This window comes from Stegostoma tigrinum, chromosome 3, assembly GCF_030684315.1.
Source record: "Stegostoma tigrinum isolate sSteTig4 chromosome 3, sSteTig4.hap1, whole genome shotgun sequence".
NCBI classification, from domain to species: Eukaryota; Metazoa; Chordata; class Chondrichthyes; order Orectolobiformes; family Stegostomatidae; genus Stegostoma; species Stegostoma tigrinum.
Genome location: NC_081356.1, coordinates 115,523,322 through 115,539,266, shown reverse-complemented (window position 1 = coordinate 115,539,266; position 15,945 = coordinate 115,523,322). Strand labels below are relative to the sequence as shown.

Here is a 15,945-nt window from a genome sequence, read left to right as displayed (position 1 = left end):
AGACAATGTTACAATTACTAAGTAAGGTATTACAAGCTTCCACACTGCAACTGGTTTAGATATTTTACCGCCTTATTAATAAAGCGACAATGAAAAATGAAGTCACTTCTTTTTAAATTCATTTGTAGATTAGATTTACAATACAAAATGTAACAACCACGAGGTACGTCTGTGGACTGCAGTGATTGGTGAATTGTGAATTTGTGTTGCCCCCTTGTAGTTTTTTGAATGCTCTCATTTAAAAACAGCCAGCAACAAAACACTATTCTTCAACAAATTAAAAGCTTACTGTGTTGCACATCTGCTGTGATAAGTTATGGAAAAGTGATGAAAGGTTATTAGCTAAGAATATAGATACAAAGATTAGAATTAGATACAAATAAAAGATACTTATAAAGGTGAAAGAAAGATTAGTCTATCATCGTGGCACAGTTGCCTTGCTTGAAGATTTCTTATTCTAAGGTGAATGGGTAGAAAACTTAATCAGATTTCAGCAGCTGCTAAGGCCTCTGTAATCGAGCACTGGGAGGTTGTTTGTACAGGGAGACTTCGCAGAAGGTTTCTTATCTTTCTCCAGTTCTTTATCGTTATTCAGGTAATCTACAAGTACAACAGTCAACTTCTGAAGGCTTCTCTGCTCTTAGGCTGAGCAGCATCTTTCCGGGGGTCTCTCTCTCAATCTTAAAAAAAACCAACTGTTTCCGTTTTCTCCCCATATACTTTGATTCCTTTGACCCCCAGGATGCTGCAAATCAGAAACAAAAACAAAATGCTGGAAAAGCTGAGCATGTCTGGCAACATCTGTGGAGAGAATTCAGAGTTCTGAGGAAGGGTCACCCAACCTAAAAAGGTTAGCTATGATTTCATCATTGTGGCACTGCAGGAGGCCCATGATGGACATGTCATCGAAAGAATGGGAGGGGGAGTGGAAATGGTTTGCGACTGGGAGGTGCAGTTGTTTATTGCGAACCGAGAGGAGGTGTTCTGCAAAGCGGTCCCCAAGCCTCCGCTTGGTTTCCCCAATGTAGAGGGAGCCACACCGGGTACAACGGATACAGTATACCACATTGGCAGGTGTGCAGGTGAACCTCTGCTTAATATGGAAAGTCCCCAGCTCAGAGTCTCCCTCTCCCAGACCTGCAAAGGACCTCTGCTGTTTTTTATCCTCCGCAGGATCCACAGACTGAGCACCCAGTTCTACTCTGCTTTACTGGACACCAAAAATCGTAAGTACAACAAACTCACTGGCCCCTGCCACCCACAAGAGGATTACTGCACCTCCCAAATCCCGAGCCTGTCCCTGCCCCTCCCCCACCATGCACCCGCCGCCACTGACCACGAGGATACGGCTGGAGACCCCACCGAAGACGTCACATCCGCCTCCGCCGGCCACACCACTTCCGGGACTGCTGCTGCAGTCACCGCCTCCACTTCCAGTTAAAACACCTCACTGCAGCTGCTGCCGCCCACCCCGCTCCTCTAACTGGCGACAGAACCCCGCCCACGGCCAACGGAACCCCGCCCACGGCCGACGCCCTCATCGCTCCGCCCACAACCTCCACAGCCAGCAACCCCAGAGAAGAGAGCCACACTGAAGCCTGCCGCATCTTGACCATCCCCCCAGACCTCCCACTGACTGAGGACGAACGGTCAGTCCTTAGTAAGGGGCTCACCTTTGTCCCCCTACAACCACACATCAACGAATACCAGTCATGGTTGGACACAGAACAGTTTTTCTGCCACCTTTGCCTCCATGCCTACTTCTTCAACCGGGAACCTAACCCTCCCTCCACTGACCCCTTCTCCCACTTCCAACACAAGTCCTCCTCCTGGACACTACCCCCAGGCCTCCTACCTTCCCTTGACCTCTTCATCTCAAACTGCCGTCGAGGCATTAACCGCCTCAACCTCTCCACCCCTCTCACCCACTCCAACCTCTCCCCCACAGAACGGGCAGCCCTCCACTCCAACCCCAACCTGACCATCAAACCCGCAGACAAGGGTGGTGCAGTGGTAGTATGGCGCACTGACTTCTACATCGCTGAGGCCAAACGCCAACTCTCCGACACCACCTCCTACCGCCCCCTCAATCATGACCCCACACCCGAGCACCAAACCATCATCTCCAACACCATTCATGACCTCATCACCTCAGGGGACCTCCCACCCACAGCCTCCAACCTCATTGTTCCCCAACCCCGCATGGCCCGTTTCTATCTCCTTCCCAAAATCCACAAATCTGCCTGCCCTGGTCGACCCATTGTCTCAGCCTGTTCCTGCCCCATCGAACTCATCTCCACCTATCTGGACTCCATTTTCTCCCCTTTGGTCCAGGAACTCCCCACCTACATCCGTGACATCACCCACGCCCTCCACCTCCTCCAAGACTTCAAATTCCCTGGCCCCCAACACCTCATTTTCACCATGGACGTCCAGTCCCTATACACCTGTATTCCTCATGCAGATGGCCTCAAGGCCCTCCACTTCTTCTTGTTCCGCAGGCCCGACCAGTCCGCCTCCAACGACACCCTCATCCGCCCTCACACTCAACAACTTCTCTTTCGATTCCTCCCACTTCTTACAGACAAAGGGGGTGGCCATGGGCACCCGCATGGGCCCCAGCTATGCCTGCCTCTTTGTAGGTTACGTGGAACAGTCCCTCTTCCGCACCTACACAGGCCCCAAACACCACCTCTTCCTCAGTTACATTGATGACTGTATTGGCGCCGCATCTTGCTCCCCAGAGGAGCTCGAACAGTTCATCCACTTCACCAACACCTTCCACCCCAACGTTCAGTTCACCTGGGCCATCTCCAGCACATCCCTCACCTTCCTGGACCTCTCAGTCTCCATCTCAGGCAACCAGCTTGTAACTGATGTCCATTTCAAGCCCACCGACTCCCACAGCTACCTAGAATACACCTCCTCCCACCCACCCTCCTGCAAAAATTCCATCCCCTATTCCCAATTCCTCCGCCCCCACAATGAGGCATTCCACTCCCGCACATTCCAGATGTCCAAGTTCTTCAAGGACCACAAGTTGCCCCCCACGGTGGTCGAGAACGCCCTTGACGGCGTCTCCCGCATTTCCCGCAACACATCCCTCACACCCCGTCCCCGCCACAACCGCCCCAAGAGGATCCCCTTCATTCTCACACCACCCCACCAACCTCCGGATACAACGCATCATCCTCCGACACTTCGACCATCTACAATCCGACCCCACCACCCAAGATATTTTTCCATCCCCACCCTTGTCTGCTTTCCAGAGACACCACTCTCTCCGTGACTCCATTGTTCGCTCCACACTGCCCTCCAACCCCACCACACCCGGCACCTTCCCCTGCAACCGCAGGAAATGCTACACTTGCCCCCACACCTCCTCCCTCACACCTATCCCAGGCCCCAAGATGACTTTCCATATTAAGCAGAGGATCACCTGCACATCTGCCAATGTGGTATACTGCATCCACTGTACCCGGTGCGGCTTCCTCTACATTGGGGAAACCAAGCGGAGGCTTGGGGACCGCTTTGCAGAACACCTCCGCTCCGTTCGCAATAAACAACTGCACCTCCCAGTCGCAAACCATTTCCACTCCCCCTCCCATTCTCTAGATGACATGTCCATCATGGGCCTCCTGCACTGCCACAATGATGCCACCCGAAGGTTGCAGGAACAGCAACTCACATTCCGCTTGAGAACCCTGCAGCCCAATGGTATCAATGTGGACTTCACCAGCTTCAAAATCTCCCCTTCCCCCACCGCATCCCAAAACCAGTCCAGTTCGTCCCCTCCCCCCACTGCATCCCAAAACCAGTTCAGCCTGTCTCTGCCTTCCTAACTTGTTCTTCCTCTCGCCCATCCCTTCCTCCCACCCCATGCCGCACCTCCATCTCCTACCTACTAACCTCATCCCACCTCCTTGACCTGCCCGTCTTCCCTGGACTGACCCAACCCCTCCCTACCTCCCCACCTATACTCTCCTCTCCACCTATCTTCTTTTCTCTCCATCTTCGGTCCGCCTCCCCCTCTCTCCCTATTTATTCAAGAACCCTCACCCCATCCCCCTCTCTGATGAAGGGTCTAGGCCCGAAACGTCAGCTTTTGTGCTCCTGAGATGCTGCTGGGCCTGCTGTGTTCATCCAGCCTCACATTTTATTATCTGGAGATCAGTTATCTCAGCTCCAAGATATCACTACAGGATTTCCTCAGCATAAGTGTCATAAGCCCAACAATCTTCAGCTCCTTTATCAATGACCATATCTCCATTACTAGGTTAAAAGTGGGGATGTTTACTAATGATTCACGACTCCTCAGATACTGTGACAGTCCGTATGCACGTGTGCAAGGCTGGGACAACATTCGAGCCTGGACAGACAAGAAGTGACAACGTATGCTACACAGCTTCAGCCAATGCATCTCCAAGGCAAATATCTAAAATCAACCCTCCTTAACAATCAAAGATATAACATTCATGTCTCCCCAAAATCTGCCCACCAAGAAACTTCACATCATTCAGGAGGAAGCAACTTGCTTGGTCAGCACCCAATCTATCATCTGAACATACAAATATAGCAAAAAGGAGCAAGAGTAGGCTGTTCAACCCCTTCCAGCTTGTTATGCAATTCAATATGATCATGGGCAATTATCCAATTCAATACCTGCTTCCGCTTTCTCCCCATATACTTTGATTCCTTTGACCCCAGGAACTACACCTAACTACTTCTAACAAACATTCAATGTTTTGGCCTCAGCCACTTTGTGCAGCAGAGAACTACACAGGCTCAGCACTCTCTGGGTAAAGAAATTTCTCCCCATCTCAATCCTAAATGGCCAATCCCATATCCTTCGACTGCAATTGCTGGTTCGGCACTCTCCAGGCATCAGGACCAGCCTTCTACGTTTACCCTGAGTTGTCTTGTTAGAATTTTAAGTTTCTACATGATGTCCTCCGCGTTCTTCTAAACGCCAGTGAATACAATCTTCATCATCCGGTGTATGTCAGGTTCACTACTGCAGAAACCTATCTGGGAATCCTTCTTTCTTCCACTCCTTAAATAGCCAGAACATCTTTCCTCAGATAAGGAGATCAAAACTGCCCACAGTAGTCCAGGTGTGTTCTTACCAACGCCTTGTACAGTTGCAGCAAGATATCCCTGCTCTACTCAAAGCCTCTCACTTTGAATGCCAACATGTCATTTGCCTTCTTCAACACCTGCTGCACCTGCAGGCTTATTATCAGTGACTGGTGTACAAGGACACCCATGTCTTGTCACACGTGCTACCCTTCCCAACCTATCGCCATTTAGATAATAGGTTGCCTTCCCGTCTCCCTCCGTCGCAATGCACATCATCTACAAGATGCACCACAGCAATGCAAGGGTCCTTCTACAGCTTCTTTCAAACTCTCAAATACAACCACCTACAAAGGACAACAGCAGCAAATGCACAGGACATTACCAATTTCTCAATGGCACTTAGGGATGGGCAACAAATGCCAGCCAAATGCAGCTATGCTCTCATATCAAAGCATGGCAAAAAAAGTCTCATAATGCATTCAGTTAATTAGTTTTCACTCTTAACCTCAAAATTTTAAATTGTTTGAAATATAACGTGATAACTGCAGCAAGAGTATCAAAGTAGATGTAGACAATTCTCTTTAGCTGATGAGATTTAAAGATTAAGAAAGCTGAGGAACAGTGGAGAAGGTGACAGAGTGGATTAGTGTCAGTAATTTAAAGAGTACCTTTAATAAAATAAAGTATCCTGGAGACGCTTCCTAAAAAGCACAATTTGATGTTGAGCAATGTAAGGGGACATTAGGGTAGATGGGCAAGAGCTTGATCAAAGAAGCAGGTTTAAAGAAGCACAAAAACTAGACGCACAGGAAATTTCAGGATTTAGGGTCTATACGCCTAAAAGTCTGACTGCCAATGGTGAAGGGATTAAAATTAAATCAGAAACAGAAATAGAAAAAAGGGGAAGAAAAAGACTTTAAAGGAACACAAAAGCAATCAAAAATATTAATTTGTAAATTTAAGCAAGTTGAGAAATTTACTGTCACCAGGAATGTGTCTTTACAGTTCTAATTGTTTTCTTTCTGGGCTTGAGAAGTACACTGGTATTGTGAACATGAATTTTGTCTTTAAAAAAGGTGCATGCACTACAAATTAGCAGCCTTTAATTGGCAACTCATGCACAAATACAGCAAATCCTGAAGCCAACTGTTGTTGGAGGGAGGGGGTGGTGTTTGTTTGGCCACATTAAAGGAGGTGCTCTTATTTAAACTCATTACTTATTTGCGAGCAAATTCTAGCCTATTTGTGATTATTTCGACCCAATGTGTTGAGGGGAGTTTGTTCAATGCCAATAATTTTGCTTATTAAATAATAAATAAACAAACTGATCATCCTTAGAGTTTTGGTTGCAAAGCTCTTGAAATGCTGAATTCTAAGTATTGTGTCTTGTTTTGGGCGGGGGGGGGGGGGGTGGAAATCAACCACACTTCAGTTACCTGCAACCCACATTAACTTCATCTGGGTGTTTTCCTGAGAAAAATGGCTATAATGCACAGTACTTTGCAACCAACAATAAAATGCCATCCAATGAGCCACATCTGGAGAAACACCCTGCACCTGCTCCAAGCACCGACCTGAATTCCATCCTAACACACAGCAGGCTGTGGGCAGTTAAGAAGACAATTCTCCACAAATTCTGATGCAACAGTGGCCTCTACTGGTGATCAGAATTAGGCAAGTGAGCAGAATAAATGGCAAAAGAAAGCAAAATCTATGAAACAAGTGAAGGTGCCAGGTGGTAAGCACAGCAACGTTTAATATCCTTGCAGAAGCAGAAACATCACTAGTGCGTTTCACTGAGGCAGCAATACCAAACAACCTCCAAGAACACGCCAGACCTTCCTCCACCACTCCTGTAGCTCCATGTCAAGATTTGACAAATGTCACTCTACCTCTCCCACTGTAGTGAAAAGTGTTTATGTCTGTGTATGTCAGAGTGTGGGGAAGCTGTCAGACACAGGGCACAACCCTTACTCAGCTCAACAGGAGTCAGGGCTGCCTCAGAACCAGGGATCCCAAAATTCCTACTCACTAAGCCACTGTTGGAAGCCATGGCTTAAGGGAAAACAGGTTAGACACTGGGCCTTCCCCTCTGGGATACAGTTTTAAACCTAGCTTAGAAATATGAGAACACAGTTATCCTTGCTGGTAGTCTGCGAATACCACCTGTGACAGAAATTCAGCAGTCTCAAATCAAACCATCCTCAATTTGGCACCAATAATTATTCATGAAGGATCAGCGAAAAAGATGACTGATAGGGAAAATAGACAAGTGCAGCATTCTTCAAAAGTCAGGGTTGAGGCCTATTCTGACAATAAAGATAACAATTACTTTTAGTTTTGACCAAACGGCTATTGCACGTTCAAGTCTTCAAAGAATTCAGATGAAGTACAACAAAAATATCAGCACTCGATATAAAACAAGCATTTACGTGGCCTGATCTAATGAGTTCTGTTTGTATTAGATTGCACCAAAGTAAATTTTAAAAAATCAATTATCATGCCAATAAGAAAACATTCAAGCTGAAGGGAAAGCTAAATTAACAGTCACATGATGTTTATGTCAGATATTCATTTTGCATCAAGTTCCAGGGTGTTCCCATCATATTGTTCAGTAACTCAAATAACTTTTTTTTGGAAGAGTCTTTGCAGAGAAGGAGTAAATAACTTAGCCCTTTGAATTTCCTTAACTCTAAATCTTATTGGCTCTCATTTCCCTTATATCACTTTAAAACAACTGAATTCCTGCCCTGTGAAGTGGTTATGTTATTTGACTAGCAACCAAAAATAGAGAATTAAAATCTCAAGGCACATTATCCTATTGAATAGGATGAAACGTAAAAGACTAACATAAATGCACCCCCAAGCTGGGGTGCACCTGTTCTTTCCAAGTATAGACATAGGCACAATCGAAAAGTCTCTCCTGTACCGAATGATTCAATACCTTCTCCAAATCTGGCCGTGCCATTTCATAGAAATATTTTTAAAGTATGGTAGGCTCATTCAGAAGGTCAGGAGGAATGGGATACAGGGGAACTTAGCTGTCTGGATACAGAATTGGCTGGCCAACAGAAGACAGTGAGTGGTAGTAGAAGGAAAATATTCTGCCTGGACGTCAGTGGTGAGTGGTGTTCCACAGGGCTCTGTCCTTAGGCCTCTACTGTTTGTAATTTTTATTAATGACTTGGATGAGGGGATTGAAGGATGGGTCGGCAAGTTTGCAGACGACACAAAGGTTGGAGGTGTCGTTGACAGTATGGAGGGCTGTTGTAGGCTGCAGCGGGTCATTGACAGGATGCAGAGGTGGGCTGAGAGGTGGCAGATGGAGTTCAACCTGGATAAATGCGAGGTGATGCATTTTGGAAGGTCGAATTTGAAAGCTGAGTACAGGATTAAGGATAGGATTCTTGGCAGTATGGAGGAACAGAGGGATCTTGGTGTGCAGATACATAGATCCCTTAAAATGGCCACCCAAGTGGACAGGGTTGTTAAGAAAGCATATGGTGTTTTGGCTTTCATTAACAGGGGGATTGAGTTTAAGAGTCGTGAGATCTTGTTGCAGCTCTATAAAACTTTGGTTAGACCGCACTTGGAATACTGCGTCCAGTTCTGGTCGCCCTATTATAGGAAAGATGTGGATGCTTTGGAGAGGGTTCAGAGGAGGTTTACCAGGATGCTGCCTGGACTGGAGGGCTTATCTTATGAAGAGAGGTTGACTGAGCTCGGACTTTTTTCATTGGAGAAAAGGAGGAGGAGTGGGGACCTAATTGAGGTATACAAGTTAATGAGAGGCATAGATAGAGTTGATAGCCAGAGACTATTTCCCAGGGCAGAAAAGGCTAACACGAGGGGTCATAGTTTTAAGCTGGTTGGAGGAAAGTATAGAGGGGATGTCAGAGGCGGGTTCTTGACACAGAGTTGTGAGAACATGGAATGCATTGCCAGCAGCAGTTGTGGAAGCCAGGTCACTGGGGACATTTAAGAGTCTGCTGGACATGCATATGGTCACAGAAATTTGAGGGTGTATACATGAGGATCAATGGTCGGCACAACATCGTGGGCTGAAGGACCAGTTCTGTGCTGTACTGTTCTACGTTCTAATTCCCAGGATGTGGGTATCACTGGTTATGCCAGTGTTTATTACTGATCCATATTGCCCTTGAGGTGGTGGTGGTGAGCCGCTAGGGGTTGTTCATGTCTCTGGTCTGAAGAAGTTTTACTTTCATTTTGTTTTTGGTTATTTGAAGACATTTAATCCCACGTTTTTAGTCTAGTCATTTACTTGCAGGTTATAGTCAAGTATACATTTTGCTTTCCACAGTCAATTCCAGATTTTCTCTTTATCAAAATCCCTTTTTACATGGAAGTGTTGGACTTCTGAGACCCTGACAGATTTCAGACTATTGCTAACAGCTTTCCGCTGTCAAGGCCCAAAAGCCTAGAATCTCTCCTGTAAACCCCTCCAGCTATTCACTCTCTCTTCTGCTTTAGCATATTAACACAGAGCTCTTTGATCATCGGTCCTAACACTTCCTTCATTGCCTCAATGCTAGTTTTTCATCTGATCATTCTCCTGTAGAAGTTGCAACATCATATACACAAAAAAATCATATATACACATATACTCACATGGAATTCTTAAATGTGAACACTCAAAGACAAAATACACATAAAACGCTCCTAATATTTAGATATAAAAATATTCTTGAAGGCACACGTCCATAGCTATTTAGATTGGAAGGCCTCAAGATTTTCTACTGCTGACCACAATCAAGGCAACTGTAGAGCGCATGCATGCAAAGTAGAGCTAAGAACAATGACAAATTCAGACAAAATACTTATTTTGGTATGGTCTTAACAGTTACATTTGAGGCTACTCCAACATCGTGAAGATACCAGGAAACAGCATCACAATAGAAAGGGCATGATACCTTAGCTTTGCAAAAAAAAATACGAATCAGTGAACAAAAAGACAAAACCAACCAAGGGAGCAGGGTTTAATAGACAGTAAGACATCCATTCCAGGAGACAGATGGCACGCAAATATAGACAATAACTTGTAATAATATAGTGTGCTTACTACTTTAAAAAGTTTGGAGATGCTTCATAGGAAGGTGAACAACTAAAATTTGACTTCAAGCCACACAAAAAGGCATTTGATCAAATGACTAAAAGCTTTGACTAAAAGCAAGTTTTAAGAACAGCCCTGAAGGAGCAAAGTGTGAAAAGGTTTAAAAAGGAGGGAATTCCAGAGTTTAGAATTACAACAAGCAGCTCCTCTTAATACTCTATTACATTCTAAAAATTACATTTTCTTGAGAGAGAAGCCTATCACTTGGGATAATATCACAATTCAAATCCAAAAATAATACTCCAAGCTTTTTCTTTGAAAGCACACAGTCATTTTCCAAGACATGCACATGCTATTACATCAGGAAGGTAGCCTACATACTATTTAATTCTGTAAGGCACCATGTCATATATTAAGCTTCAATTATTCTGGTTATTGGCATGATATCTATAAAATGCCAAATTTGGGGATCTCCTATGTTAGCCATGGCTTTACACTAAACTTACCTTTGAGACAGGTTTATACTGGGCCAATGGGGTCCAAGGAGGCAACAGGACCATAACCACATTTAAAATCTTAATGGCTTGCTCCACTCAAACTAAAATGTGCTTCTGAGTTGTAAATTCAGAATTGGTGTGTGCAATCAGACTGCGCTTACAAAATTCAAGATATGTACTGTTAGGTGTGATTCCAGACTATGCTATTAGCTACACAGAATTAGTAGAAAATAATCAGTTGAGTTCATGACATGGCTTATTTACACTTGCGAGAACAGAGTTCATATGCTGGGTCCCATTTTCTGCAAAATGAATATGTTCGGGCCTTTTAAAATAAAACACCAAATCATAGAGAAACCTATAATAACCTAATGCTGTCACTAAGGCAATGCCTTGGGCTCGAGTCAACTTTCCAACAAATTAGGACCCTTTTCTTCTACAGAATTAATTGTTGTGATGATTTGATATGTGGCAAAATGATGCTTGATAAGTAAAAGACAAAAAATTTCTGCAATATACCTTGCCTTTCAGCAACACTCAAGTTTTGTACAACCAAGGAACTGTTTATATACAGCACTCTTATACTTACCTCGTTCATCCTTGAACCCCATACAAAGGGCTAGATTTTTGCCAAACTGGGAAGATCTCATGGAGCTTTCATAATCGAAGCTGGGACCCAGATACAACATCAGGGGCAAGGCATGATTCACACATATAGGAACCCAAATTCAGCAGGGCCATCTGAAGTCAGTGCTAAGTTCAAACAGACCCCAAAGACTGTCAAAGAGAGTTTCAAAAACTGTCTGCTTTGACCAACAGCCCTTCTGTTGTAGATTAGGGGGGGAAAAAAACTGTTTTTTTGTTAACATTTGTCCAAGGACTATAATTACTTGCATGAATGTTCAACATAGCTTCAAAAGCTATAATAAGAGTTCTTTGCGTTCACAGGATGATTTGAAGTTCAGAGACTATTGTAGGTTTCAGTATTTTTGTTATGAAATCTGAATTTGAAGTTTGCTTTTGTAACAGATTTAGGAGGTGATTTAGATCAGGTGAATTAAATGGTGATTTAAATGCTTCGAACAGACTTCATAAAGTAAGTTTCTTTATTCATTATCAAGTGCTAGAAAGTTGTGTACAGTACTCAACAGGAAGGCAAGAAGCTAGAATTTGTTTGTAAAATGGTAGGGAGAAAAACATGGGTCGACAAGTAGCTAAAGCCATACAGACAGTTCTGAAATTGAAATGTATCAATTTGGAAACCCTAGGCTTGTTTTGATGTTTGGGCAACTAGCTGGAATCTGCCAATTAATTTAAACCAAGCACTTAGCAATTGAAAACCAACTGAATTTAAATCTGATGATTTTGACAACCTTGGACCCGAGCTATTGTAAGTAAGTTGCTCTGTCATCTGAGGTATATTGGGACAGGGTTTTTGAAAATCAGTGCAAGAGCAAACTGCCATCTGAGAAACAAATGGATGGCTCTCACACAAATCTCTAAGCTGTAAGGAAGTGCCATCTATCCATAGAAGGTACCACAGCACTTCTAGCTACGAGGTCTCACAGAGAAAACATCCGTGATAGCAGAATCAGCAAAAGAAAGGCATTTATGACTGGAGAGACGGGGAGAAGGCAGAGCATTCCAGAAGACACATTCTATGTGGACTTTGAGAGACTAAATTTTATTTTTTTTTTCTTATTACTGGAGTTATACAGTTGAATTTGTGTTTATTAGAATAGCATACCAGAAGAATTTTGTTCAATTAGGGAATAGTTAGGAGTCGGGGGGAATTGTTTGGTTTGTTAGTAGTTCTTTAATTTGTTTACTCTCAGAATTAAATAAATAAATTGTTACTTGTTAGTTATAAAGCAAATATCAAGGATTGTCTTTCAGTTAACCTCACCTCCTACATACCACACGCACGTATGAATACTTACTCCACTGAGTGCCAAAACCCAAACTCTGAAGCATGTTGAAATGAGAAAACAGACCAATAAGTACCATGAAGGGACATAGGGGATGAGCAGAGGCATTGAATTGGTTTAGAAAGTAGCAAAATTAGTAAGAGTTGGAAGTTAGGGCTCAAGAACCTAACAGTTTCTGAAACAACGAGGACAATATCCCAGCAAACAGAGGTGGACCTTCCAAACAGCTGGCCTCAGCATTTCTTAACCGCACTCCTATAAGCAGAAACTGCACTTAACGGGACACTTTTTACCAAGGCAGATCTGCAAAATCAAGACATTTCTACCTACTGGAACACTAGAAATCTGGCCCCAGATGCTTTCTGGGCCATTCTGACAACAGACCTTTGCTTACCATCTAACTATCCTGCAATCTTTTGTCAACCCCAATTCTTTCCTCTTTCCTCAACCCTCATCAGTATTTGGATTATTATGTGGCACATTACTATGTATAATTGGCTGCACAATTTTAACAATTCTTACCATACATATATTTTGTATCCAATTTATTTGGGCCAGTTCTTGCCCATGGTAAAATATCATCGCTGCAACCATTTGGCATTCCATTGTATCCAATACCGACTATCTTGTTTTCAGGGTTCACGATGCAAGCACCAACCTGCATTTAAATCAAATATTGATCATCATCACTCACAGTAGAACAGCATTTGTGGATTTAATGTGATATACATTTCATGTGCACTACAGCTTTGCCAGTGGTTTAATAAACCAGTCTGTTCACACATTTATAATGCTGTATTATGAACAGTATTTATTAGCATTCAGTAAAACAATCTTCTCTTTCCCTGGCAATAACATACTTAAATAAACATGAACGATGAAACTGGCCTCAGTAAAAGTAATCATGAAACTGATGAACCCAGCTTGATCATTTGCGTACCCACGGGAAAGATATCTGCTATCCTGATCATGCCTGGCCTACACGTCACCCCAGAACAATGTGACTAACTCTTATTTGAATTGTGAAATTGCCCAAGCTACTCAGTTCAAGGGCAGTTAGGGATGGCGAGAAATAACAGCAATATGCACATTCCATGAGGGAACAAATTTTTAAAAATATATAAATCATTTACTCATAAAATAGTTCTACCTATTTCAGAGTCCTGTTAGGGAGACAACTGCACAATTTTGACCCAGCACTGAGGAATATAGCTCAAAGTCAGGACAGTATGTGACTTGGAGGGAAGCTTCCTGACAGCGATGTTCCAATGTATCTGCTCCCAGTATCCTGCAAGATGGTAGGCATCGTAGGCTTTGAAGGTGCTGTCTGGGGTGTTCTTGCAGTGCATCGTGTAGATGGTTACACACTGTTGAGATGTGCATCGGTCATACAGTCATTAAGTACGGAAGCAGACCCTTCGGTTCAACTCGTCCGCCTGGACCAGACCTCCTAATCTGACCTAGCCCGGGTTAACAGTCATACAGCATTGAAACAGACTCTTTGGTCCAACCAGTACATACCAGACGTAAACCCAAACTAAACTAGTCCCACCTGCTTGCTTTTGGCTCATATCCCTCCAAACCATTACCATTCACGCGCTTATCCAAATGTCTTTTAAACACTAAAGCGTTTTGCCTACATCCCTCCAAGCCCTTCCTACTTATACACCTATCCAGATGCCTTTTAAATGTACTTGTACCAGCCTCTGCCACTTCCTCTGGCAGTTTGTTGCAAACACACAATACCTTCTACATGAAAAAGTTACCCCTCAGGTCCTTTTTAATTTTCTCCCTCTCAACTTAAACCTATGCCCTCTAGTTTTGGAGTCCTCCACCACAGGAAAAACACCTTGGCTATTCACACCCATGCCACTTATGGTTTTATAAACCTCTATAAAGGTTACTTCCTCAGCCTCCAAAGTACCAGGGAAAAACAGCCCCAGCCCATTCAGCCTCTCCCTATAACATAAACCCTTCAGTCCCAGATATGTTCTCGTAAATCTTTTCTGCACCCTCTCAAGTTTGGCATCTTTCCAGCAGAAGGGCAACCAGAATTGTATGCAGTATTCTAAAAGTGGCCTCACCAATGTCCTGTACAGCCTCAACATGACATCTGAACTTCAAGGCTCAGTGCTCTGACCAATGAGGGGAAGCCCGCCAAATGCCTTCTTCCTCACTCTGTCTACCTGTGTCTCCACTTTCAAAGAACTGTGCACCCACATCCCTAGATCATTGTGTTCACACAACACTCCACCAGGGCCCTAGCATTAAGTGTATAAGCCCTGGCCTGGTGTGCCTCACCAAAACCCAACACCACATTTACCTGAATTAAACACCATCTGTCATTCCTTGGCCCATCTGATCAAGGTCTCATTGCACTCTGCGATAATCTTCTTGATAATCATATTTACATAAATGACTAAGAGGTGGACCCAGCGCTGATCCTTGTGACACATCACTGGTCACATGCCTCCAGTCTGAAAAGCAAACCTCCATGACCACCTTCTGACTACTACTTTCAAGCCAATTTTGTATCCAATTTGCTAGATCCCCCTAGGCTCCATGTGATCTAACGTAACTACCCAGTCTACCATGCAGAACCTTGTCAAATGCTTGGCCAAGGTCCACAGAGACGTCCACCATTCCGCCTTCATCAATTTCTTTGACACCTCTTCAAAAACCTCAAAGTTAGTGGGACACGATTTCTCACACACAAAGCCAAGTTGACTATCCCTAATCAGTCCGTACCCTTCCGAAACATCCATCTGGTCCAGGTTATTTATCCACCTTCGGACCTTTCAGTTTCCCTGCATCTTCACCTTCGTGATGGCCACTTCACTCGTCTCTGTCCCCCAGCTCTCAAAGTTCAGGTAAGTTGATGGTGCCTTCTATTGTGAAAACTGATGCAAAGTATCTATTCAGGACATTCACTATTTCTTTCTTCCACAGCAATACCGTTCCAGGTTTTGGAGTAGATCTGTAGCTCGAGTTGTGGGTGCTCAGGTTGGTTGGCTCGCCGAGCTGGTTTGTTGTTTTGCAGGCGTTTCATTACTATGCTTGGGAACATCCTCAGTGCAGCCTCCAACTACTGCTAGGCATCACAGTGGCACACAAGTCCATGTCAACCCGATGACAAGTGCTCACCCAAACTAAAGACCCACTCTCTGCCAAGGACAGGACCCATGTCTTCTATAAAATCCCCTGCAGAGACTGTGAGAAACACTACATCGGACAAACAGGAAGGAAACTAACAACAAAAGTACATGAACACTAACTGGCTACAAAAAGACATGACCAATACTCACTCATCTCAATTCACATGGTCATGGAGAACCACAACTTCAACTGGGACAACACCAAGATCCTGGGA

The 15,945-nt window shown here is 44.1% G+C and overlaps 1 protein-coding gene across 2 annotated transcripts in view; it reads right to left on the bottom strand.

Moving 5' to 3' along the window:
• Positions 1-15,945, bottom strand: part of dctd (dCMP deaminase) — a 67,779-nt gene that overhangs the window by 29,153 nt on the left and 22,681 nt on the right. For both annotated transcript variants that reach the window (XM_059644857.1, XM_048527655.2), the window contains exon 3: positions 13,098-13,233. In XM_059644857.1, the coding sequence (XP_059500840.1) occupies positions 13,098-13,233 (136 nt within the window). The remainder of the gene's footprint in view (positions 1-13,097; positions 13,234-15,945) is intronic.